Here is a 25009-nt window from a genome sequence, read left to right on the forward strand (position 1 = left end):
TTTCATCCTCATGTAGGCCTGTGGAACTCATGCTGATAAAGACTCATGATTCATGGTAGCTACTGACAAGAATTTTATGAAAAATAAATTCACCCAGTTTTGTGACTTGAGTTTTAGTATTACATGACTTGAAAGTTATAATACTGAATTTAACTTCTGACTTCTGGTCTTTAAAAGAAAGTCCATGACCAAAGGCAAATTATGCTCTTGATATACCATATATAGAAGAAATAATTGTATGGAATAGGATTTAATGCCAATTATATTTTAAGCAGTTTTAGACTCATTTTTCCTCCATAAATTTACCATTCTGTAAGGTTTTGTTGATTCTTCTGTGAAACACAGACTTAAAAGATAATAACCTAATTAGGTGTGTGTAATACAACAATGGGAATGATAAAGCAAAACATACATTCAATGATCACATAAAGTTTATAAATTGTACTTTTATATATCATCTCATTCCATCCTTACAAAATATCTATGAATTAGAAAACCAAGCTTACACCTCTATTGGCAACACTGTTGAAACTTAAATAATAAAAATACTTTTGAGTTTTTGGTATTATTTAACAGAAATGAAGGACATCATAGTATCTGAAATAGTGGAAGTTTTGGGAGGGGGATGTTGATGGAAAGTGAGTGTAGGTCATGAAAATGATGGGCAGTGCTTGGCTATCAGGGGTAAATTTTGTTTGTGCAGGACTGTTTGGGTCTGGGAACTTCAGTGAAAGTATGGACTAGCAGAGAAAACTAAGTAGCACAAGGAAAAGACCAAAATATCTGTTTTCACTCTGAACTTATGGATATAAAAAGGCTTCCTCTTGGAAATTACAATAGTAGGATTACCTACATATAAGTTTAGAGTTTGAATTTATATGCTATGTATATTTTGAACACAATTACCTGATAAAATCACATATGATATTGAGAACTCAGGGGCTTCCCTGGTGGGCAGTGGTGAAGAATCTGCCTGCCAGTGCAGGACATGAAGGAGACATGAGTTCTATCTCTGGGTCAGGAGGATCCCCTGGAGGAGGAAGTGGCAACCTCCACCAGTATTCTTCCTGAAGAATCCCATGGACAGAGGAGCCTGGCAGGCTACTGTTCATGGGGTGGCAAAGAGTCGGACACAACTGAGCACAGCACAGTACTCAGTACTGAGAACTCAAAGAGACAATGAAGTTTGGGTGGCTTTTGGAAAAGCAAAAACAAAATTGTTTCTGAAGGATCATATGGATTTAGACACATGAAGTCCTGCTTTGGAACGCAGAAGAATTGATGCTTTTGAACTGTGATGTTAGAGAAGACTCTTGAGAGTCCCTTGGACTGCAAGGAGATCCAACGAGTTCATTATCCTAAAGGAGATCAGTCCTGGGTGTTCATTGGAAGGACTGATGTTGAAGCTGAAAGTCCAATACTTTGCCCACCTGATGCGAAGAGCTGACTCACTGGAACAGACCCTGATGCTGGGAAAGGTTGAGGGCAGGAGGAGAAGGGGACAACAGAGGATGAGATGGTTGGATGGCATAACCGACTCAATGGACATGAGTTTGAGCAAGCTTCAGGAGTTGGTGATGGACAGGGACGCCTGGCGTGCTGCAGTTCATGGGGTCGCAAAGAGTCAAACATGACTGAGTGACTGGACTGAACTGAAGTCCTGCTGAGTTTGAGTTCACAGTCAAACTCACAAAACACGAGGAACATATCCCCAGTAAACAAGAGTCAGCAGACAAAATAGATTAACCTCCCCCTCAAATCAGTAGTAAATCTATTAGATATATAAGAAATATGTTCAAAATGACTAAATATATATAGCAAATAAAAAGGAGAAAATATTACCATCATAAAGTAAAAGCAGGTGACTTCTGCTTAGGGTAAAAAGTGTAGACATAATTTTCCATAGTCCTCCTGCTAAATACAATTATAATAGTGGACATAATCTACAAAATGAACATTATAAGAAGGGAGACTGGATAGGGGCCCAAGGAATGACATTATATAACTTAAAAAGCCAACAACTCAGGAACTCTAATGAGAAAAGAAAAAAACAAATCCTAACAAAATCTTCTTCATTCAAGCTGAAGAACCAAGAAGGCAGCTGGCAAGACAGAAAACTTCCAAAATAATTTCTCTACTCCAGCCAAACACCATACCAAAAAATCTTTCATCCCACTTCACACTAGCAAAGGCCAATGGATAGCTTAGACTCCTATCCCTGCCCAAACTGTAAAAATGAACCCAAATCCCCCCACCTCCTGAGATGGTGTCAGAAGAGCCAGAGCTCTCATCTGTGTCAGACTATAATCAGTTCCTCCTCCCTTGGTGTAAGTGGGTAGCAGCATCAGCCTCCAATCCCTCCCAGCCAGGTAGTATTGAAGGAGACCTCAGGAGGAGCCAGAACTCTCTCCCACCCAGCAATGACTAGAAGCTCCTCAGTTATTCTTGGGTATTGAGAAACCAGACTTCTATCCCCACTGGACCTGAGGAGGTGTTGTTCCCCCATCTTCATTTTTTCTTTCCTGTCAAAAAAAAATGTGGGTTGAGTCTCTCTTATCATTAAAGATGTCATGCTCATCACATGATTTTTATTGTGCTTTTATTTTAGTAACCTTAGAAGAAATGGGTACTAGCTTTTAGGTAGAGAATGAGGCCCAGTGATTCACCATCATTCCCACATACAAATGGAGAAACTGAGATTCAGGAATTGTGTTTTACCCAAAAGAATATGGCTGGTGAGCCCCTAAGTACAAATATTTCTCCAGGCGTGTAGGCAGGTAGTGAGGTTGGGTTCTCTGAAGAGTTAGAAGCCAAGTACAGTGAGGGTGCAAAATAAAGAGAAGACTGGTTTCCCTTTAAGCTGAGGATAAACAGAGGCTAAATTTGTGGAAAACATGTGGAAACCCATCCAACAAGGAATATACGTATTTATGATTCCAATCCCTTCAAGTCTTTGCTCAAATAGAATGTATAACAGGTACCCGTCAGAGCAATTTATAAACAAGCGAGCTAAACAGACTGCTTTAAATAAGGTTAGTGAGGTTTGTTATGTAGATTCCTTGCTGTCATCTCAGTTGGTAAGGATCTAGAGTTGTCTCTGATTAACTTCTGACCTTCCTGGTAGAAAGGAGAAGGGAACACCCACACAAATGTATGTCCTGGGTTTAGGCAGATAGGGAGGACAGAGAACTTTGCTTATATCTGCTTCTTCTCAAGTGTCCTGAGATTAAAATGATTCTTAAGCCAAAGTGGCATATTTCAGGGTGGTATATTTTGCTACCTTTCACAGTGTTTTATTACTAATAAAGATGAAGGAAATATAGCAAAACATTAAAATATGGCAAAGTTGGACACTATACAAAGACATTTAACAGTTCTCTTTGAGTATACTTGAAATGTTAAAATAGTTTTACAGAAGGGTAAACTGAGGCTCAGAGTTAAATGTTTTACCTAATAACTTATTCTTAGTTATTAATAGAGTTGGGAACAAGAATCTACATCCTTTAAGTTCTTATTCTTTGTCCTCTTCTCTGTATACTGCCCAAAGGCTGAAAGACCCTCCCTTTTTCTCCTGTGATTCTATGGCCCTCATTGTAATTGTCAGCAGTGTGGGATGCTATTTACTTTGTTCCAAAGGGAATATGTAGTGGAAAGTATTAATAATACCCATTGGAAGATGAACCTTTGCTATCTATTGCTACATCTCCAAAGCCTCAGTTGGTCACTTAGATAAAACCATCCACTATTCCAATCTGACAGGAGAAAAAGGCATCTATAACCAGGTGGAAAAAGTTAATCCCACAATAGAAAATTGAAGAGTTCAATTTACATCTCTGATATGTCTTATATCAGGTAGTTATGTCTAACAAAAATGTACATTTTAAAAAATAGATTGTGTCCAGGTACGTATTGCATTATTACATTGTGCCTCAAAGAGAATCCACAGATGGGAGGAAAATGTATTAGAAGTAATAGAAAATGAGTCAAGATGAGAATGTTCGTGTGTTTTAGCAGGTTTGGAGGAATTTCTGAGAAATTATGTAAGAAGGTGAAGTATTCTTGGGCAGATTATGACAAACTCCAATTGTACCTTAAAAAATCCAATATGGCATGCTTACCTAGCACCTGAATAAATAAACATGAAAATCAAGGCTATATATTTCTTTGTGGATACAGGCCTATGAAGGAAAACTATTAAAAAAATCGTGGAAATGTTAATACCAAATTCAGCTTATAGTTTTGTGGTTGTATATCTTTGCATCAATGATTTACTTTACACTCTGTAAAAGTGGGTTTTACAAGATTTATTTAAACCTATAGAAATACTGTGCAAATTTCTTGTTAAGATTCTCATTATTTTTTATCACTTTTTAAAAGCTTGGTAAACAGACTGCTGTTTATTTCCAATACAAAAAATAAGTAATTTTCTCTATGCTGCAATCCAAAGGGATTATTTTATTCCCTTTGAATTTGTTGGTTTGATTATGGGCACTGGTTTTAACAACTCAAGTATGAGCGTGTATCATTAATGAGATGAAGTATTTTTGTTCCGTGTGGAGATGAAGTTTATGTAGGCAGTTTATGCTTTGCAGACAATTTACTGGGAAGGCCTCTGAGCACAGGGAGATGAGAAGATAGAAATACTAAGCAAATGATAGGTATGGAGTGGAATATATTTCAGTCAGCACTAAGTGCGTTTATGGAAAGTCTATTCCATGCAGAATATCTGCACTATATCCTGTGAGTTGTACATAAGATGCACAAGTATTCAAGCATCGCTCCATGTGGTGGGAAATGTTAGCTACCCACAAACTCTTACCTTAAAAGAGCAATGATATACATGAAAGTAAAGCACCTCAACAAAATTAGGAGGTGAGAAATTTCAGCTTAAGCTCTGTGAAGACTTTTTGAGGAGATGACATTTGCATTGGAATAGACCATCTATTTGTGAAAGATAGGAAAAAATGAATAGGTAGTGTTTACCAGCTTAATAAATGATTGAGTGTGTCTTTGCTAGAGAGCAGTGTAGATAAAAACCAGACGAAACCATGTATACTTGGTTGTCAAGGTAAAGAATTTAAAATTTATTTTTTCACTTTAACGAGTAATGAGATGTTACAAGTGGAAGAGAGAGGAAAAAGTAAGGTTTACAGCCTGGAAGAATAACAGTGACAGTTCCGTTCCGTTCAGTCGCTCAGTCGTGTCCGACTCTTTGCGACCCCGTGGACTGTAGCCTACCAGGCTTCTCCATCCATGGGATTCTCCAGGCAAGAATACTGGAGTGGGTTACCATTTCCTTCTCCAGGGGATCTTCCAGGTTTACAGCCTGGAAGAATAACAGTGACAGTTACACAGTGAAAAATCCTGGAAGGGGAAACAGTTGAATTGAGGAGAAAAGTTGTGAGTCAGAAATGCACCTTATTCTCATAATTGATACACACTGTGCTGTGTGCTCAGTTGCCAGTCAAGGCCAGCTCTTTGTGACCCTATGGATCACAGGCCGCCAGGCTCCTCTGTCCATGGGATTTCCCAGGCAAGAATATTGGACTGGGTTGTGATTTCCTTCTCCAGGGTATCTTCCCAACCCAGGGATTGAGCCTCCATCTCCTGCATTGGCAGGCGGGTTCTTTACCAGTAGCCACCAGGAAGCCCATATAATGGAATATTACTAATTCCTCCAGGGGATCTTCTTGACCCAGGGATCAAACCCGTGTCTTGTGTCTCATGCATTGGCAGGCAGGTTCTTTAGCACTAGCAGCACCTGGGAACCCCTTTATACACATTGTATTCATACAATAAACATTTTCACTAGGTAGAGTTCATCATTTTATGTATAAGTTCATAAACTTGAGCAAGAACAACTTTAGAGATGGGGAAACAGAAAGAAAGTGAGTCCACATGGAAAAGGTAATAAAATAATGTATGGTATATTTCAGAATACTGTCAATTACATACTGTTATAAACACTGTTGTCACTAACACATTCATTTAATTTTTAATTTTTTAAGATGGATTCTCTTAATAGTTCGACTCCAGAAGTCCACAATAATGTATATACAAAACGTGGATAAGTTGAAATGTTTCTCGGAACATTCTTCCAATAAAAATATAGGAAATGATTTTCTACTTGAGGGCTTCCCTGCGTGGATTGTGATTGCATCTGGATCTAAATGAGCATTGATCAAAAAGTATAGAGTTTCAGATATGTAGGATGAATAAATTCTGGAGATCTAACATACAGCATGGTGACTATAGTTAGTAGTAATGCATTATAAATTTAAAATTTGCTGCGAGCCTGGATTTTAATTGTTTTACAAATGAAAATATAACTACGTGGCATAATTGATGTTAATATTAGCTTGATTGTGGTAATAATTTCACAGTGTATACAGGTACCAAAATATCACACTGTATACCTTAACTATGTTTTACTCATCAGTTATTTTCAATAAAGCTAGAGAGGGTGGGATTGAGAGTCTAGGACGATATCCCAGAGACAGAGTGAGACTTTAACTTCTTATATGAAATAGGCAGTTGAACACATATATGCTCTTACATGGGGGTAAGATCACTTCTCACTCTAAGGTTCATTACTGTAAATGTGATCAATGGTTAATTGTGAGAACAAATACAGCTATAAATAGAGCTTCCTGAAAAGTTTTTTTTTTTTCAGTTCAATGGAATTGGATTTATATAGCAGGGCTATATTATTACAGGGAAGAAATGAAATGCAAGTTTGAAATAATTCTCAGGATTATTCTGATTCCAAATAAAATATATTTAAAGGAGCATGGGACATTTATAATTCAATTATTTTTTATTTCTCTATGCTGAAACAACTAGTCTTTAATTATGAAGTTGTCTTAATAATCTCATGGAGGACCCTAGGCAAGGGGATCATAAATTATTCTAAGTCTAATCTTTATAGGAAACATAATGGAAAATTTAGGTTTTGTTTTTAAATTATTAAGCAAAGATGAGTTTTAGATAATTAAGATAAAGTTATAATATGTATTTTAAGAAATTATGCAAAAGAGTAATTGACAGTCTAGGTTGCAACTATAGACTTGGAAAATATATATTCAACAGTATCTCCTTAGTAGGAACTGTTTAAATTGTTATTATTCCTGCAATAGTAGTAAAGTTTTTTTACATTGTGATCATGATAAGTTAGGTCATGAATGAGCTTCTTTACTACTGTGTGAAAGATTATTAAGACTATCCCAAAACTCAAGGGATTCTAATGAGACTGGTAAAATTATTTGGACATTCTCATAAGCTCCTTCTGATTCTTCAGATATATTATCATGGTCTCTTCAAAATTTTTCATTCAGCAAATATGCATTATATCTGGTATCTCAGAATCATTTACATTAAAAGTGTTATAGTGTGTAATTCTGATTCCCCCAATTTCCCTTCTTCAGGATTGTTTCAGAGCAAGTCTGCAGCCTGGATCCATGGATAAGGTCAATTCATCGGTGGTGTCTGAGTTTGTGTTACTGGGACTCTCTAGTTCTCAGGAGATCCAGATTTTCTTTTTTGTTTTCTTCTCTGTGTATGTGGTCATTGTGCTGGGAAACCTTCTCATTATCCTCACAGTGACTTCTGACAACAGCCTGCACTCTCCCATGTACTTTCTCTTGGGAAACCTTTCCTTTGTGGACATCTGTCAGGCTTCCTTTGCTACTCCTAAGATGATTGCTGATTTTCTGAGTGAACACAAGACCATCTCCTTCAGTGGCTGCATAGCTCAGATTTTCTTCACTCACCTCTTCACTGGAGGGGAGATGACGCTACTTGTCTCCATGGCCTACGACAGATACGTAGCCATATGCAAACCCCTGCACTATGTCGTCACCATGAGCCGAAGGACGTGCGCTGCTCCGGTAATGATCTCCTGGGCTGTGGGCTTGGTGCACACACTAAGCCAGTTGTCATTTACTGTGAATCTGCCTTTTTGTGGGCCCAATGTAGTAGGCAGCTTTTTTTGTGACCTCCCTCGAGTGACCAAACTTGCCTGCCTGGACTCTTACATCATTGAAATCCTGATTGTAGTCAATAGTGGAATCCTTTCCTTAAGCACTTTCTCACTCTTGGTCAGCTCTTACATCATTATTCTCATCACTGTCTGGTTTAAGTCTGCTGCTGCAATGGCCAAAGCATTTTCTACTCTGGCTGCCCATATTACTGTAGTAATAGTAGTCTTTGGACCTTGCATATTCATCTATGTGTGGCCCTTTACCACCTACCCTGTGGATAAAGTTCTTGCCATATTTTATACCATTTTCACTCCCATTCTAAACCCTATTATTTAAGGAACAAAGATATGAAGACTGCCTTGAGGAAAATTATGACCCATTATTTGAGGCCCAAGAAAATTTCTGAAATGCCAGTAATAGTGAAGAATTCCCTTTATTAAGACCAAATTCATTCAAATTCCACAAATCAATAGTCTGTTTATAAATATTTTCAACATGCTTGCGTGGTATATCTTAACTGTGGTGAAAGTAATGAAGAAGATGATTTAGAGATATTTAGTGGATATTAAGTTTTTTCCCTGATATCATTTTAGCAAAAGTTACATATCCAAGAATTTGAAAAAAAAAATCATGACTACTTGTTCTGGAGATAAGTTATGGGATGGTTGTATATAGATAGCATAGATGCTTTAGTTATAGGTAAATATAAATAGGATGGGAAAAAAGAATGAGTAGCTGATTCTTTGGTGGGGATAACTTTAGACATTTTAAAAATCTTATGAGTTTCCTAATTTACATGCCTAAGAATCAATATAGGCAAATAGTGTTCAAGAATCTGAAACTGAATTTTCCCATCCAGAGGACAGCAGCTTCACTGATTTAAGATAAGTGCATAAAATTAAGTGAAGATTCTTCAGTTAAGAGATTTCTCCTCCAATATCAATTATACCTATCCCATATTATTTTCCAATAATTAACAGTGCTTTAAAGTATGGAACTAAATATAACTGGAAGTTTACTTTTCAAATATTTAGTGGGCTTTCTCTGATCAGTTAAGGAAATGCCAGTTTCCTCTGAAATTACTAGTTGTAGAAGACAGGAGAATCTTTAAAGCCGACCAATTCAACACTGACTTTTCAGTCTGTTCTATAAGGAGCTGTGCAGCACTCTTTGTATGTGGGCCAAATACAAAGTTCTTTGTTATAATGATCAATGTTAAACATACATCCTGGTTAGCAATCAGGACCCCACAAATGGATCTCTACCCTGGACTCTGGGGACAGTTAGGAAAATTATTACTGTTGATTAGACCTTCTAATTTTACTTTCCCAAATCTCTCAATTCATACAAGGCAAATAGATTATGGAAATATTAGTCTCTCTTTTATGCTAAGAATGAAAACTCTAATTTTGCACTTTATTGTTTGCTTTTTTTATTTATTGTGGCACTTTATTGTTCAGTTATACATTGTAATGTGAAGGCATTGGTTTTTAGTTTGGGTAAATTGATTTGGTAGGTAATTTTTGACATTGAAATCTCTATGCCATATATAACATTGAATTAATCTTAAATTTGTATCTTAATGAACTTCTTGAAATAAAATGCTAAATATTAAGAAATGGAGTCTGAATTCCCAGAGTTAATTTCACAGAGGAAGAAATGTTCCTGTCAGAGGACTCCAAATTTTGAATTTTTCCACATGGCCTCACTTACATTGTATGTAAATGAACAAAGTATCTTTGCAAGGTCTCGCTCAAGGAGATATAAAGTGCTATCTATATCTCAACTAAGTTTTTTTAAAGAATGTCTGGAAAGCCAGCAATTTTTCTTGTAGTAGAGAAAAACACATTTTGTTCTTAATTCTTTATGTAATCTCTTTACGAGCTGCAAATTCAAAGTCCTACCTTTAAATGTTGATGAAGTTCACAACTTTCTTAGCAGTGGATACGATTTCAGATAAGTTAGAAGAATTTCCAGCCAATGTGTGCCAAGAAAAAGAGCAATGGTAACAATTATGTCTGGTGATTCCTTTCATCAGAAAAGGTAATAAGAAAGGTTAGAAGAAAATTACAAGTATTCCTTTAATAAAAAGTATATTTTTCCTTTCTGAAGGAGGGCATGGCAACCCACTCCAATATTCTTGCCTGGAGAATCCCATGGACAGAGGAGCTTGGTGAGCTACAGGTCATAGGGTTGCAAAGAGTTGGACACTACTGGAATGACTTAGCACACACATATTTTTTCCTTAGCTCATTTCCTTTTTTAAAAAAATATGTGTATTTTTGATGTGAACCATTTTTAAAGTTTTTAAAAATGTCGGGAAGTCCTTTCTTTGTCTATTTCTTGACAAAGAAGCTATATCAGTTAACAGTTTAGCAGGAGAAAATCAAACAAAATTTAGTAACATACATACATGTGAGAGACCTGGAAACCTGGGTAACTCACCAAAATGGCTAAAACCTTCACCTAAATACTGCCTGCAGCTAAAGAGAAAAGAGGATGTTGGGGATAGAGGTATGGTGAGAGGAAGGCAATTTACATGGAAATACAAAAGCAAATGTTTGGTAAACGAATATTTGCTGAGCTGTGCAGAGACAATGGGACACTGAGAAGAATCTTAACAAACAGACTTTGCTGTGTTCCTCCCGGCTATACACCTAGTTCATATTATAGCTATCAAGGTGACAGTGTGCTGCGATAAGTCACTTCAGTCGTGTCTGACTTTGCAACCCTATGGGCTCTAGCCCGCCAGGCTCCTCTGTCCATGAGATTTTCCAGGCAAGAATACTGGAGTGGGTTGCTGTGCCCTTCTCCCGGGGATCTTTCCAACCCAGGAATGGAACCCATCCTTCCCAACCCAACAATGGAAACCTGTCTCTGCATTGGCAGGCGGATTATTTACCACCAGCTGGGAAGCCCATCAAGCTCCCTTCCTAAAACAGATCCTGTCTACATTCTTGAGGCAGTTAAAGGGAATATCAAAGTTTCTTCCTGAGTCTTTGCATCTTACTTGTCTTCATCTCAAAATAATTCTCATGCCAAAGGAATATTTTGGGGTAGCAAATTGTGCTTCCCTACAGCTATTTTAACGATAATCATTTTTTCTTTTCCTGCAAGCGAAAGAAACTAATTCTGACCATTCAAAGCGCAAAGTTACTATTATAAGAACCTAGTATAAAGAAAAAAATTGTTGCCTTTTGTATCAGCTCTGAAAGGATCAAACCTTCACCACTGCAGTCACCTACTGCCAGCGCGCCTGAGAGGCTCGGAATGGAGAAGCACTGGCAGCACGCGATGCTGTGGATGCTACCTCTAGATGGCCAAGATGCCCTTTGAAGGACAGTTTTCAATGACCTCAGCTTCTTGTATTTTTCCACACATAGAAAAGCACTAAAAGCATTAATTTGATATGTCTGTTCCTTTGTAATTAGCAGTAATCTGCTATTTTGTTTGACCACATGTTTTTCTCAGCAAAAGAAATTTGTACTCTGGCTCCTCCCTCACTTCTTCAGACAATTCCTCAGAGCTCTTTGAGACACTGTCTCCTGGGCTGTTCTCCATGCTTTTCTGGTGGCTCCGATGGTAAAGAATCCGCCTGCAATGCCGGAGCTTGTGGTTCGATTCCTGGGTTGGTGAGATTCCCTGGAGGAGTGCATAGCAACCCACTCCAGTATTCTTCCCTGGAAAATCCCCATGGACAGAGGTGCCTGGTGGGCTACAGTCCATGAAGTTGCAAAGAGTTGGACTCGGCTGAGCAACTAAGCAAAGCGCTCCTGGGCTATAGTCTTCAGTAAGGTCCCTGAATAAAATGTAACTCACAACTTTCATGTTGTGCATTTTAATATTAGTCAATGTGTGTCCATATATGGTGTGTCCATATGTTTGGTTTGTAGAAATGTGTGCTTGATAATTTTACCAATCTTATATTTCCCTTGTCAGGTTATTAATCTTACACATATTCATCTATAAAAATAGTGTAATAATTTAATCACTGAATGTATTCCACCACACTAAAACATTATACATCTTTACTCTCAAATTCATGGATACTTGGGTTGTTTCCAGTACCGATCTCTTTCAATCAATGCTGCAGTACATGCCATTGTTCTTGTGTCCTTAGGCATGTGCACATTTTACTCGCGTTTGAGTACACACACACACTTAGCATATACACATGCAAAGTGATAGGAGAAATCTATTTCAATCTCCTTCTTTAAAGATGACCATTTAAAACCTACATCTACATCACAACCTTTGGAAATCTAGACAATGTATTATATAAAATACAGTTGAAAAGACTTGTCCACTAAAAAATATAGTCACAAACTCAAAGTAGAGAATTATTTTATTTGGTGGGAATGTTTAGGACTCTAAGCCTGGGAGACAGCATCTCAGTAGCTCTGAGATAACTTCTCCAAAGAGGCAGGAGAGGGAATCAGGCTATATACAAGTTTGCGGCAAAGTGGGTAAGCAGTCTGAACATCAAAGACTATTTTTAAGTAGTAAGGAAAACCAGATATCATGGGAAGATGCAAGGCTCAGGCTCACTGAATTCATTGCTTTCATATGCATCTCAGCTATCTAGGGACAAATTCTGTTTCTAGGTTGTTTACATCTTTAATTCCTTGTTCACCATATGGAGTGGCAGGTGTGGCAAATGGCTATTTCTGGCATCCCCCCAGCTCTTCAGCGATTGTCATACGGGGTAGGATGGTGGCATCTGCTGGATCACAGGCATTCTGCTCTGTTTTGGGGGCCCTCATCCACATTTGAAGCCCAGAAATCGCTGACGACTCAACATTTCTTATTTATTGATATGACAGGAGATATTTTCATTTCACAGACAGTTGAAATATTTTGGGAGAGAAATAGATTTTTCATGTAGAAGATATGCTACTGCTAAGTCACTTCAGTCGTGTCCGACTCTGTGCTACCCCATAGACGGAAGCCCACCAGGCTCCCCCGTCCCTGGGATTCTCCAGGCAAGAACACTGGAGTGGGTTGCCATTTCCTTCTCCAATGTGTGAAAGTGAAAAGTGAAAGTGAAGTCGCTCAGTCGTGTCTGACCCTTAGCGACCCCACGGACTACAGCCAACCAGGCTCCTCCATCCATGGGATTTTCTAGGCAAGAGTACTGGAGTGGCTTGCCATTGCCTTCTCCGGTAGAAGATATGAGGGTGCCTTAAAATATTTGAAGAGATATTATGTTTAAGTGGGAGTAGGTTTTCTTTATTAAACTACAGATGGTAGAACCAGTTAAGCACTCTAACAATAGACTAAGTGTCCTGTGAAATAGTGGGCTCCTTGTGATTGGAGGAAACCACTCTGAGGCTGGGTGATCATTTGTAAGACAGTATGATTGTTTTCTTGGGCTTCAAAATTAGTGCAGATGGTGACTGCAGCCATGAAATTAAAAGATGCTTGCTCCTTGGAAGAAAAGCTATGACCAACCTAGACAACATGTTAAAAAGCAGACATTACTTTGACAACAAAGGTCCATATAGCCAAAGCTATGGTTTTCCCAGTAGTCTTGTATAGATGTGATAGGTGCACCATAAAGAAAGCTGAGTGCCGAAGAATTGATGCTTTTGAACTGTGATGTTGGAGAATACTCTTTAGAGTTTCTTGGAGAGCAAATAGATCAGACCAGTCAATGCTAAAGGAAATCAGTCCTGAATATTCATTGGAAGAACGGATGTTGAAGCTGAAACTCCAAAACTTTGGCTACCTGATGTGAAGAACTGACTCACTGGAAAAAGATCCTGATCCCTGATGCTGAGAAAGACTGAAGGCAGGAAGAGAAGGGGATGACAGAGGATGAGATGGTTGGATGGCATCACCGACTTGATGAACCTGAGTTTGAACAGGCTCCAGGAGTTTGTGATGGACAGGGAAGCCAGGCGTGCTGCAGTCCATGGGGTCACAAAGAGTCAGACATGACTGCAACTGAACTGAACTGGACTGATGATTGTGTTACTGACAGAAAGTTCAGTTCAGTTCAGTTCAGTCGCTCGACAGAAAGTTAGGAATTGAAAAATTACTTTGCTGACTAGGAATCAGAGATAAATTATCTGTTGCTTTCATACACACCAACTCGTTGGTAATAAACTTTTTTCCTTTCTTTTCCACTCCTGGAAAAATTATTTTGTAAAACATGATTACTCCCACTGTTGGATGACATCAGATCTCTAAAGGGTGATTTCTCACTTCCCCAAAGAAATCAGTTTCCTGGATTGAGGATGGAAAGCTTTATATTGCATTACCTTAGATATTGTAATTGTATAGTCTAGGACAAGAGGAGCAGAGCCTTCACTACTTCAGGACAAGAACTGAGGGGTATGCTTTTGCACAGCTCAGTTCAGGGACAAGTTTAAATGCATCAAGTCAAGAGTATATTGAAAATATTTTTAATATGAAGGGCAGCCAAGTTGATAATAATAGGATTAATATTTGATAAACAAAAGGAAGTATGATATAACCATTATCTGTCCCTTATATGCCATTTTTATGCTTTCTATTCAGAAGATAATTGGCCATTTGTTAAAACGATTATTTGCTATCACAATTTGCCTAGAATGAAGAAGGTGTAACTATATAATGGCCAGTAAGGGTATTCTTTACTGCTTTTGCTCTGCTGTTAGGCAAACAGGTAATTAGCTATTGTAAGACTGAATAATGAAAACAAATTTATGCATGTTATGGTTTTGGAGATCTATTAACATAATTTAGAAATGGCTATGGATGTAACATCAACTTCTGTGTCTCAAACTTGGTTTTACACCAAGAATGAGGAAATTCTCCTATAGCGTACTTTGCATTTCGAAAGCATTTCTTCTGAAGTACATTGACAATGAAAAGGTGTATGATTCATTAATAACTTTCTGGTGCTCTGTGCCTAGCCCAAGGAATTGTGAGTGACTTTTATAAACTCCACATATTTCCATAACATAACCGCCTCTGAACTTAGAATTTTAGAGATGAAAATAGCCTTGGAAATAATCTAGTTCTACCTTCCATAGGCAGTCACGCAGCTGAAAAGTGACAAAAGTTAGTTGTTCTTTTTTTTTTTTACTAATGGGTACTACCTTAAAAATTAAGAAGAAAATGAGATATAGCATTGACCCTAGTCTATTCTACTTGGATTAAGAAATCATAGGAAACTAGGGTGGAAAAGATTTTGTAGTTGTTTCCTGTATTTTGAAAAGTGAAATGACAAATCTTATCATCTATTAGATACTTTGTAGAAAATTTGGATATTTCAGAAATACTTTTTTAAAAGATGAGACGATCTTTAAATATTGAATAAATACCACTGACTACAGGTTATTAACCACTATGCTTTCCCTTCCTCCTCTTCCTTCTACTCTCCTCCTTCTCCTCTTCTGCCCCCCTTTTCTCCTCTTCCTCCTCCTTATTTTCTTCTTATCTTCATCTCTCTCTCTCCCTTTCTCCCTCTCTCTCTCTTTAATGTTATTTCACTAAATTATCATGATATTTGTCAGGCTTTATCTAGGAGACTGAAAGTTATGTGAAGTCCATCATGGCCTCAAATTTTATATGTTTAAAATTAATAACTGTAGCTTTGTAGGATCATTTTTAGTTTTAGAAATGGAATTTCTTTCCTTTCCAATGTTTGTTTGTCTCCTTCTCTGCATCGCTCATGTAAATACATGTTCAGAAAAGCCAACACTGGCCCAAATCTTCCACATGGAGAAGAGAATCACATAATGGAAGTTTGTAATGAGGTCAGTTCTTGCCTTTTTAATCTGTTTCTATTCTTGAGTAACTTAAGTTTCTGATTCCCCTTAAAACTAGAGATTGTAAATCAAATGCACTGAGTATTCTTTGAAAGGGTAGAATTTAGTGCCTCAGCAATCAGGTTATAATCACATAAATTAAAGCTTCTAACAGTGTAAATATTTTTAATTGGTTAATTTATTGGTTCAGTTTTGCTTTTAAGCTTTTAAATATCTGTTGTATCAGTTATATCTTTCACTGAAGTATACAGGCTGTAGAACTTCAATCGGTATAGTGACAAATTAATACCTCTTGTGTTGTGTTGGATACACAGGGCTAAAGCCAAAAATGTCTTCTGATCCACAAGAGGTTGTGCAGGGTCTTCTTCTGGGATCAATTGCCCACATGGTGCCCAATGTAATAAAGCAAAATGTCAAAAATCACTTTAGAGGCTATTAACACATTACTTAAATTTTCTCTTTTAAAAATCTATTATGTGTTCAAAATGCACCACATATAGTCATATAAAATATTTCCAAAAGAACAAACAGATTTTGATAAATCCAGGTGTGTCAGGCATGTTTGGGAAGAGACAAAAGGCAGAGTTGGACGAGATTGAAGACACATAGGTGACTCATTCACTGCTGGTATTTATGCAACAGAAGGTGAACTCTGATTAACTATTGTTCAAAGGATGAAAGGAACGTTCTCGTTCTTGATTTTCACAGAAACTTTCAGAGTATTACCATTGCCTCTTCTTTCGACATGGTCACAAATTGCTTCTATTAAGCTTTCTAAAGCAGTGTCACTTTATGATTCTCAGTTTGGAGAACATTCATGTAACCCACTAGAATTACATTTAAGGCTAATTGAATCCATGATTTACTCCTAACCTACCATTCCCAACTTCATTTTTACTGTTCTTTAGCACACCCTCCTCCAGCCAAGCCACTGAGCTCATGGCTCTCTGAGTATGCCTTTCATGTTTTCACACTTGTAGCTTTAGTTCTGCTATTCCCCATGCTTAAAATAGCCTTTTCCTTCAGTTTTGCCTAGCAAATTACAAGCTTTTAAATAGTTTTAGCTAAAATGATACATACCCCATGATATGTTACCTTACCACTTTGGCATAGTTAATTTCATTTTGCTAATATCTATGGTATTATTTTGGAGAAGGAAATGGCAACCCACTCCAGTGTTCTTGCCTGGAGAATCCCAGGGATGGCAGAGCCTGGTGGGCTGCCGTCTATGGGGTCGCACAGAGTCGGACACGACTGTAGCGACTTAGCAGCAGCAGCAGCAGCATGGTATTATTTCATCAGGTATTGTTTGCATGTTTCTGATTTTATATTTTTAATTTTAATATGAATATCTTATCTGTCTATGATAGGATCCATATCTAATTATCTTTGTTTCTCACTTCTGCTTTCCACAGCAGTCATAGATGTTAAATACTAGTTTATTGACTATTTACATAGTCTCATTAAGTTAACTTTTAATTGAAAACTTATCATATTTCTTTGGTATATATACTAGATAAGTGTCAATCATTGTGACATTTTCCTGACTTTTTTTACTTAGGTAACAGTAGATTGGAAACATGGCTCACACAGATGAATCAATGGTGTCTGAGTTTGTGCTTCTGGGACTCTCTAATTCTTGGGAACTTCAGCTTTTCTTCTTTGCCATCTTCTCAATAGTGTATGTGGCATCAGTTCTGGGCAACATCATGATTATTGTTGTTGTTTCCTCTGACGCCCATTTGAACTCTCCTATGTACTTCCTGCTCAGTAATCTATCTTTCATTGATATCTGCCAATCTAAATTTGCCACCCCCAAGATGCTTGTGGACTTTTTTGTGGAGCACAAAACTATTTCCTGTGATGGTTGCATGGCCCAAATATTCCTTCTTCACAGTTTTGTTGGGAGTGAGATGATGTTGCTTGTAGCTATGGCATGTGACAGATTTATAGCCATTTGTAAGCCTCTACACTATAGCACAATTATGAATCGAAGACTATGTATAATTTTTGTGTTTATTTCCTGGGCTGTGGGTATTCTTCATTCTGTGAGCCACTTGGCTTTTACAGTGGATCTGCCATTCTGTGGCCCCAATGAGGTAGACAGCTTCTGTGACCTTCCCCTGGTAGTAGAGTTGGCTTGCATGGATACTTACGAAATGGAAATTATGACCCTAACTAACAGTGGCCTGATGTCACTGAGCTGTTTTCTGGCTTTAATTATTTCCTACACTGTCATTTTGATCATTGTCCGTCACCGTTCCTCCAGCGGATCATCCAAGGCACTTTCTACATTAACTTCCCATATCACGGTGGTCATTCTTTTCTTTGGGCCTTGCATTTATTTTTATATATGGCCTTTTAGCAGACTTTCGCTGGATAAGTTCCTTTCTGTGTTTTACACTGTTTGCACACCCCTGTTGAATCCCATCATCTACTCTCTGAGAAATGAAGATGTTAAATCAGCCATGAGAAAATTGAGAAACCGTCATATGAGCTTCTGGAAAAACTAGGACACACCATGAAGGAACATAAATATGCAATGGAAATGAAAAGCCCCTACTGGATCACAGCATCAAGCCAATTATTTTTGCTAATGACTGGGGTTATTCAATTACAGAATTAGATTTTTTCCCCAACTGCAAAGGAATTGCATAAAACCAGTTCTTGGTTTGCTATTTAATTTTGACCACTTTTTCATACTTCATAATTCTAAAGTACAAATTCTCTTGAAAATATTTAGTAACCTTTCAAAATATTTTATAAATAATTTAGAGATTCTAATCTACAAAAAAAGCTATTCATGTTACTAAGTTTGTGATTCTCTTCAATTGAACTTGTGTAATTTTTATGTCTTGTAATCAAAACATGCAAGTAAATTATGTTTCTGTTAGGCTCTATCAACTTATTCATAATATTTTTTTCTATAAATTGACATGGTGGAAAAACATTGTTTTAAAACATAGATTTCACCTCACTTGTATACATTTCTTGCATGATTTTTAGCTTATCTTTTCCTCATGTATTGAAAATTTTTGGTTATTTATAGTTTTTCCTATCTGCTGCTATGTCCCAATAAATATTTCCTGTTTTTTCTAGATTATTTGATATACATATCTATTCATTACAAAACTTTTTCTAGATATTTGTTGCTATCAGCAGCATACTTATCTATTTCCCTAGTCTACTTATTTTTAAGTAGAAAAAGTTAGTTATAATGAGTTCTACATTAGTCATAAAAATTGCAAATATCTTTGAAATTGTCTGCAAATACATCAGATATAGAATATTTAAATTCACAGAAAAAGTCAATTTCTTATGTACCTAAAACATACAAATGCACAAAAATGACAAAATTTTTTTGAAACTCGGATCTATTCTTTCTTATTTCTTGGAACACAGAAGAGAGAATGTAAAATTCTTGTACTTGTAATAATGCTTTGCAAGCATGCTAAGTCGCTTCAGTCATGTCCGGCTCTTTGCGACACTATGGACTGTGGCTTGCCAGGCTGCTCTGTCCATGGGATTCTTCAGGCAAGGATATTGGAGTAGATTGCCACGCCCTTCTCCAGGGAATCTTCCTGACCCAGGGATTGAACCCAGATCTCTTATTATTTCCTGCATTGGCAATCAGGTTCTTTACCACTAGCACCACCTGGTAATAAGGTTTTAAAATCTGTGCTGGAGAAGACTCTTGAGAGTCCTTGGACAGCACGGAGATCAAACCAGTCAATCCTAAAGGAAATCAGCCCTGAATATTCATTGGAAGGACTGATGCTGAAGCTGAAGCTCCAATACTTTGGCCACCTGATGTGAAGCAACACATCATCTGAAAAAGACCCTGCTGCTGGGAAAGATTGAGGGCAAGAGGAGAAGAGGACAACAGAGGATGAGATGGTTGGACGGCATCACTGACTCAATGGACATGAGTTTGAGCTAACTATGGGAGATAATGAAGTACAGGGGAGCTTGGCATGCTGCAGTCCATGTGGTCACAAGGAGTCAGAAGAGACTTAGTGACTGAACAACAAATTATTGTTTCATTCGCTGGCCAAAGGTTTCTTATGTACTTCTCCCTTTGCCTTATGAAAAAGGCCTTATAACAAAAAGACTAAATGTATTCTACAAAGAAAAAAGTTGCTTAACAGAAAATAGAAAGCCTGCAATTGTCATCACATTGGGTTCAGTATTTTAATTATATTTTAAAACATAACTTAGTGACTGTGTGTTTAGATATTAACTCTGCATGATAAATCAGAGCCAGCTGACTCTTAGATATAGACAGTCTTTTAGAACCATGATACTAATTATTAGCTAAGAATTCTTGGAACTTTAGAGTTCAGGTCAAATTCATTTGTACAATATCAAACATGGTAATGTTCCTTTAACATGACTTTTTTTTTTTTAAACGAATTTTATATAGTGCCAAAACATTTTAAATATGTAATAACCATTAATGCATTCATGATATTGTTCGTAGTATTTTTTTCCCTTTTAACTCTGACTTGCAGGTGAAAATGGAGAGTTGCCAATAGTACCCTTGAAAAACTGTCATTTAGCTGCTCTGATCCTCAATAGTCAAATACTGAGGTAGAGGAGGGGTAGGTGACACAAGGAAAAATGGAGGTGAGGGAGAACAGTAGGAGAAAGAGGGAAATTAGAATTTGTGAGTGGTCATTTGATTTGGCCAGTTCCTTGTACTACCAGAGACACGTTCTTCCACTTTCTAATCATTGTTGGGTCTACTTGGGATTTTAGTGATTGGGCACAACCTGTCACATTGAGTTTGATAAAAAAATTCAGAAGTCAAAAAGTTAAAAAAATAGTTGGCAAATATGACTGCGTTAATTCCCACAAAAGTTTTAGTTTCTTTTTTTAAAAAATTCTATCACAAATAAAGTCAAAAGAAAAATTAGGTGACAAGCAGTATTATCTACAGGGGTAATATCTTTAATTTGTAAAGAGGTTTTATAAGTCAGTAAGCAAATACCCATGGCATCCAGTCCCGTCACTTCATGGCAAATAGATGGGGAAACAATGGAAACAGTGAGAGACTCTATATTTTTGGACTCCAAAATCACTGCAGATGGTGACTACAGCCATAAAATTAAAGGACACTTACTCCTTGGAAGAAAAGTTATGACCAACCTAGATAGCATTTTAAAAAGCAGAGATGTTCCTTTACCAACAAAGGTCCATCTAGTCAAACGTATGGTTTTTCCAGTAGTCATGTATGGATGTGAGAGTTGGACTATAAAGAAAACTGAGTGCCGAAAAATTTATGCTTTTGAACTGTGGTGTTGGAGAACACTCTTGTGTCCCATAGACTGCAAGGAGATCCAACCAGTCTATCCTAAAGGTTATCAGTCCTGAATATTCATTAGAAGGACTGACGCTGAAGCTGAAACTACAATACTTTGGCCACTTGATGTGAAGAACTGACTCATTTGAAAAGACCCTGATGCTGGGAAAGATTGAAGGCAGGAGAAAAAGGGGACAATGGAGGATGAGATGCTTGGGTGGCATCACCAATGTGATGGACATGAGTTTGTGTAGGCTCCAGGAGTTGGTGATGGACAGGGAAGCCTGGGGTGCTACAGTCCATCAGGTCACAAAGAGTCGGACACGACTGGGTGACTGAGCTGAACTGAAGCAAACACCCTTAAGGTAACTGCCTGCTTTATTTTAAAGGTTGGCATGACTTATGGTTTTACTTTATTTTTAAAGATCAAACTGGAGGAATCGATTTGAAAAAGTCAATGGTAAAAGTTCAGATGATCAGAAGATCTTGAAACATTTGAGGAGAAAAATGATGACGGTTTAGACAGGGGAGTTAAAATGAATATAATGAATATAATTTAATAAATGGAATATTTTGGAAGAATACAAAGTAGTATATAGAAAAAGACTGAGGAAAAAGAAGGTACTAAGTTTCTGGCTGAAAATGCTGAGGTAAAAGAAATGCCATTAGCTGGGGATGGGGAATAGGTTTGGAAACAGAAGAATTGAAATATCTGTGAAATATTAAAGAGAAAGATATCAAGAAGGAAGCTGGTCTATCAATAGAGAATTCAGAGAAACCTGGGCTTCTTTATTGGCTCACCAAGTTTCCCTTTCTTGCTGTCACCTGCTCTTCTCTGTAGACTTCAGTCCTTTCACTGCTCTGAGACCTCTTTCCACAATATCCAAAAGCAAACTACTTGTGTATCTAAGCAGTTTTACCCACTGTATGCCCAAATGACTTTCTTTTTGATTCTGATGTTTGGTTAAGTAATGAGCAAAGACAATGAAAATATTGGATTTTGAGGGGTAGCTTATTATAAGATATGGAGTTCCAAAAACTTCATCATAGATATTTCCATAAAAAGATAAAAGCAAAGGATTAAAGAAAAGATTCTGATTATCTTAGGCCCATTGGAGACTGATACTTCTTATGATACATATTCCTGCTCTGGGCATTTAGGCTGGTGTTTATTGTCTTTGCCACTTTAGACAAAGGCACATGGAGGGAGACAGCTTGTTAAACAAGAGTAACTGCTGTTGCAGACTCCTAGGTCACTACATTTCCCTCTTGTGATATGTACTTTGCTTTCAATTATAGACAAATAAACGCTTTTATCATCTTGTTTTTGAGAAAAACAACTTGAAGTATGTTAATAATTCCCACAGCAAGATGACCTCACTAAAGGAAGTTTTTTTTAATGGGCTATTGCAGTCCATGGGATTGGTTATCTGAGATTTGGGGGCATGTAGTATGGTATTCAAATATTGTCTTATGGGCTCTTGTGACTCAATCTTTTCTTTTTTTTTTTTAAAAGCCAATAGGTTTTGGAGGTTTCTTTTCTTCAACCTATTATTGCTCCCCTGTGATTTCGCTCAAAACTGTTATGTGGAATTTAATCACATGAAGCAAAAAATTAAATATAGATATTAGCATTCAGAGTTAAAGGGATTCTGGGCTAAAGTATTTATAGAATTGAGATGACAAGATTCTGTAATAGCCTATATGGGACAAGAATATGAAAAAAAAATGGATATATGTATATGTAGAATTGAATCACTTTGCTATACACCTGAAACTAACACAATATTGTAAGTCAACTATACTCCAATATAAAAGAATTAAATTAAAAAAAAAGCTTGGAGTTTGTATATGAGATTCTAAAATCTGAAATAAAACATTAGACTTATTTGATTATTGTCACTGCTAACACGTCGATGCTTACCAGGTGAAGGTAAGCATATAGCTAAATTATTTTGAAAAAATAGATATGGTGATAGAGAATAGAATTGGGCAAAAAATTGTCATTTTAATAACTCAATAGATTTTGCATTTATCACTTCGAAAACTCTTGTCAAGCCTTGTATATATATTGATACACTATAGGAAGATGTTTTAAAAGGCATAAGATTCTATGAGTAACACAAAAAAGTAATTAGTAATTTTTATATTTTAAAATGCGGATGTGGATGTCTTACCTTTACTAAATAATACAATATATCTCATGCAGCTGTCATTGAATGTGACTACAGACACAGAAAAATTTTCCCAGTTTCTGAGATCTGGCCATAAGCTTCATTTCAAGGGTTCTTACAAGAAATCACAGATCATTTCAATTTTATTTTGAATGACACAATTATCACCACACATTTAAATAAAAATATAAATTGCTTTTCAAATTCTGTATACAGAAGTATATGTATAGAATTTGGAATGCAATTTTATATCTATATTTCTTTTTAGAAAACAAGAAAGACTAGGTTTTTAGTGTGTGTCCATATTTTAAGACTGAATTCCGTTCCGTTTAGTCGCTCAGTCGTGTCTGACTCTTTGCGACCCCGTGGACTGTAGCCTACCAGGCTTCTCCGTCCATGGGATTCGCCAGGCAAAAATACTGGAGTGGGTTACCATTTCCTTCTCCAGGGGATCTTCCCGACCCAGGGATCGAACCGGGGTCTCCCGCATTGGAGGCAGACCCTTTAAGCTCTGAGCCACCAGTGAAGCCCAATTAAGAGACTGAATTAACAGCTTTCTAAAATTGTTTAAGCCTATGAGGCAGATTATTGTTCAAAAAAGTCGATTATGCCAATTTCATAGTAAGGTTAAAAGCTAAGTTTCCATTATGTAGTTTCTAATAAACCAGCCAAAATTATACTGATGTTTTTCAAGAGAATGCTTATTTCACATAAACAATTTATTGCACGTTTCCTATTCCTTTTGTCTGAAGTAGATTTCCTCAAGGTTTGCTCTTCATTTTCTTTAGTTGCTGCTGAAACGTAACCTACCCAGAGAGGCTTTTATGATCACTTGGTTAGTCCATATTCCTTTGCCCTGCTTTATTTTCTCTGAAGCACTTATCACTAAATGACATAATATATATTTTGTCTCCATTGCCTCTGCCAGTCCCACCATTTCTTTAGGATATAACCAAATGAAGGTGGGGCACATTTCCCCTCCTTTTTTTCGCATTGCTTTGGCTCCAGATTCCATAAGGTTGAATGGTGCAGAGCAGGCAATTTGTATTATTTGTTGAGTTAATATATAAATTATGTTTTCAGTTGACTTTGGAAAAACACTTTTGTTATTGTGAAAAACTCATCAGAGAAAGAAGAGATTAAAAAATGACCAGCAAACATAAGTGGTACAAATATGTTTAAAGAACAAACATATCACAGTAATTAAATTACATTCAGTTCCATCTTTGAAGTGCTTTAAAGGTCTCATTAAATAATATTATATTCAACTGTTGTGAAAAGGAGATCATATGGAGAGAAATAAAGAGTGATTGAAAAGAACATATGCTTCTGAGGTTCTCGGAAAACATTTTAACTACTAAATCATATAAAACTCAAATTGTTTTAATATAGAAAAGTGAAAGTAATTTGTCACTCATAGTAGCTTAACTTACAAATTAATTTCTCTCTCTTATTATCACTGCAGATTTTCTCAAATGCATGGACACATCTCACTTATTTCTCCAATGTCATTGCTAAAGTAACTGGTCTGATTTTCATCTTTTTGCACTTGGCCTAAATTTCTTGTCCCTCCAAGATTCTGTAAAAGGCATCAGATTCATCTTTTGAATTTGTAATCTGAATGTGTAAGTATGGTACATGGGACTTTCAAAGTGCTATTGAGATCTTGCACACTTCTATAAAAAGTGTATTGGTATATAATATCAAATCAAATTTTCCCTTCCTTCCATATTGACAACTATTAATTGGGTAAATCTTTATCCATCTTTTATCTAGCCAATCCATAAATGCAAAAGT

At 36.9% G+C, this 25009-nt stretch overlaps 1 protein-coding gene and 1 pseudogene across 1 annotated transcript; both read left to right on the forward strand.

Moving 5' to 3' along the window:
• Nucleotides 1-7457: 7457 nt before the first annotated feature.
• On the forward strand, nt 7458-8419 carry LOC148776933 (olfactory receptor 4K5-like; annotated as a pseudogene).
• Nucleotides 8420-17316: 8897 nt separating this feature from the next.
• On the forward strand, nt 17317-18249 carry LOC148776934 (olfactory receptor 4K1-like). Its single transcript, XM_088840425.1, has one exon. It carries the CDS (start codon nt 17317-17319, stop codon nt 18247-18249), a length of 933 nt encoding a protein of 310 aa, XP_088696551.1.
• Nucleotides 18250-25009: the final 6760 nt, after the last annotated feature.

This window comes from Moschus berezovskii, chromosome 9, assembly GCF_049115385.1.
Source record: "Moschus berezovskii isolate FMDL1 chromosome 9, NW_MosBer_1.0, whole genome shotgun sequence".
NCBI classification, from domain to species: domain Eukaryota; kingdom Metazoa; phylum Chordata; class Mammalia; order Artiodactyla; family Moschidae; genus Moschus; species Moschus berezovskii.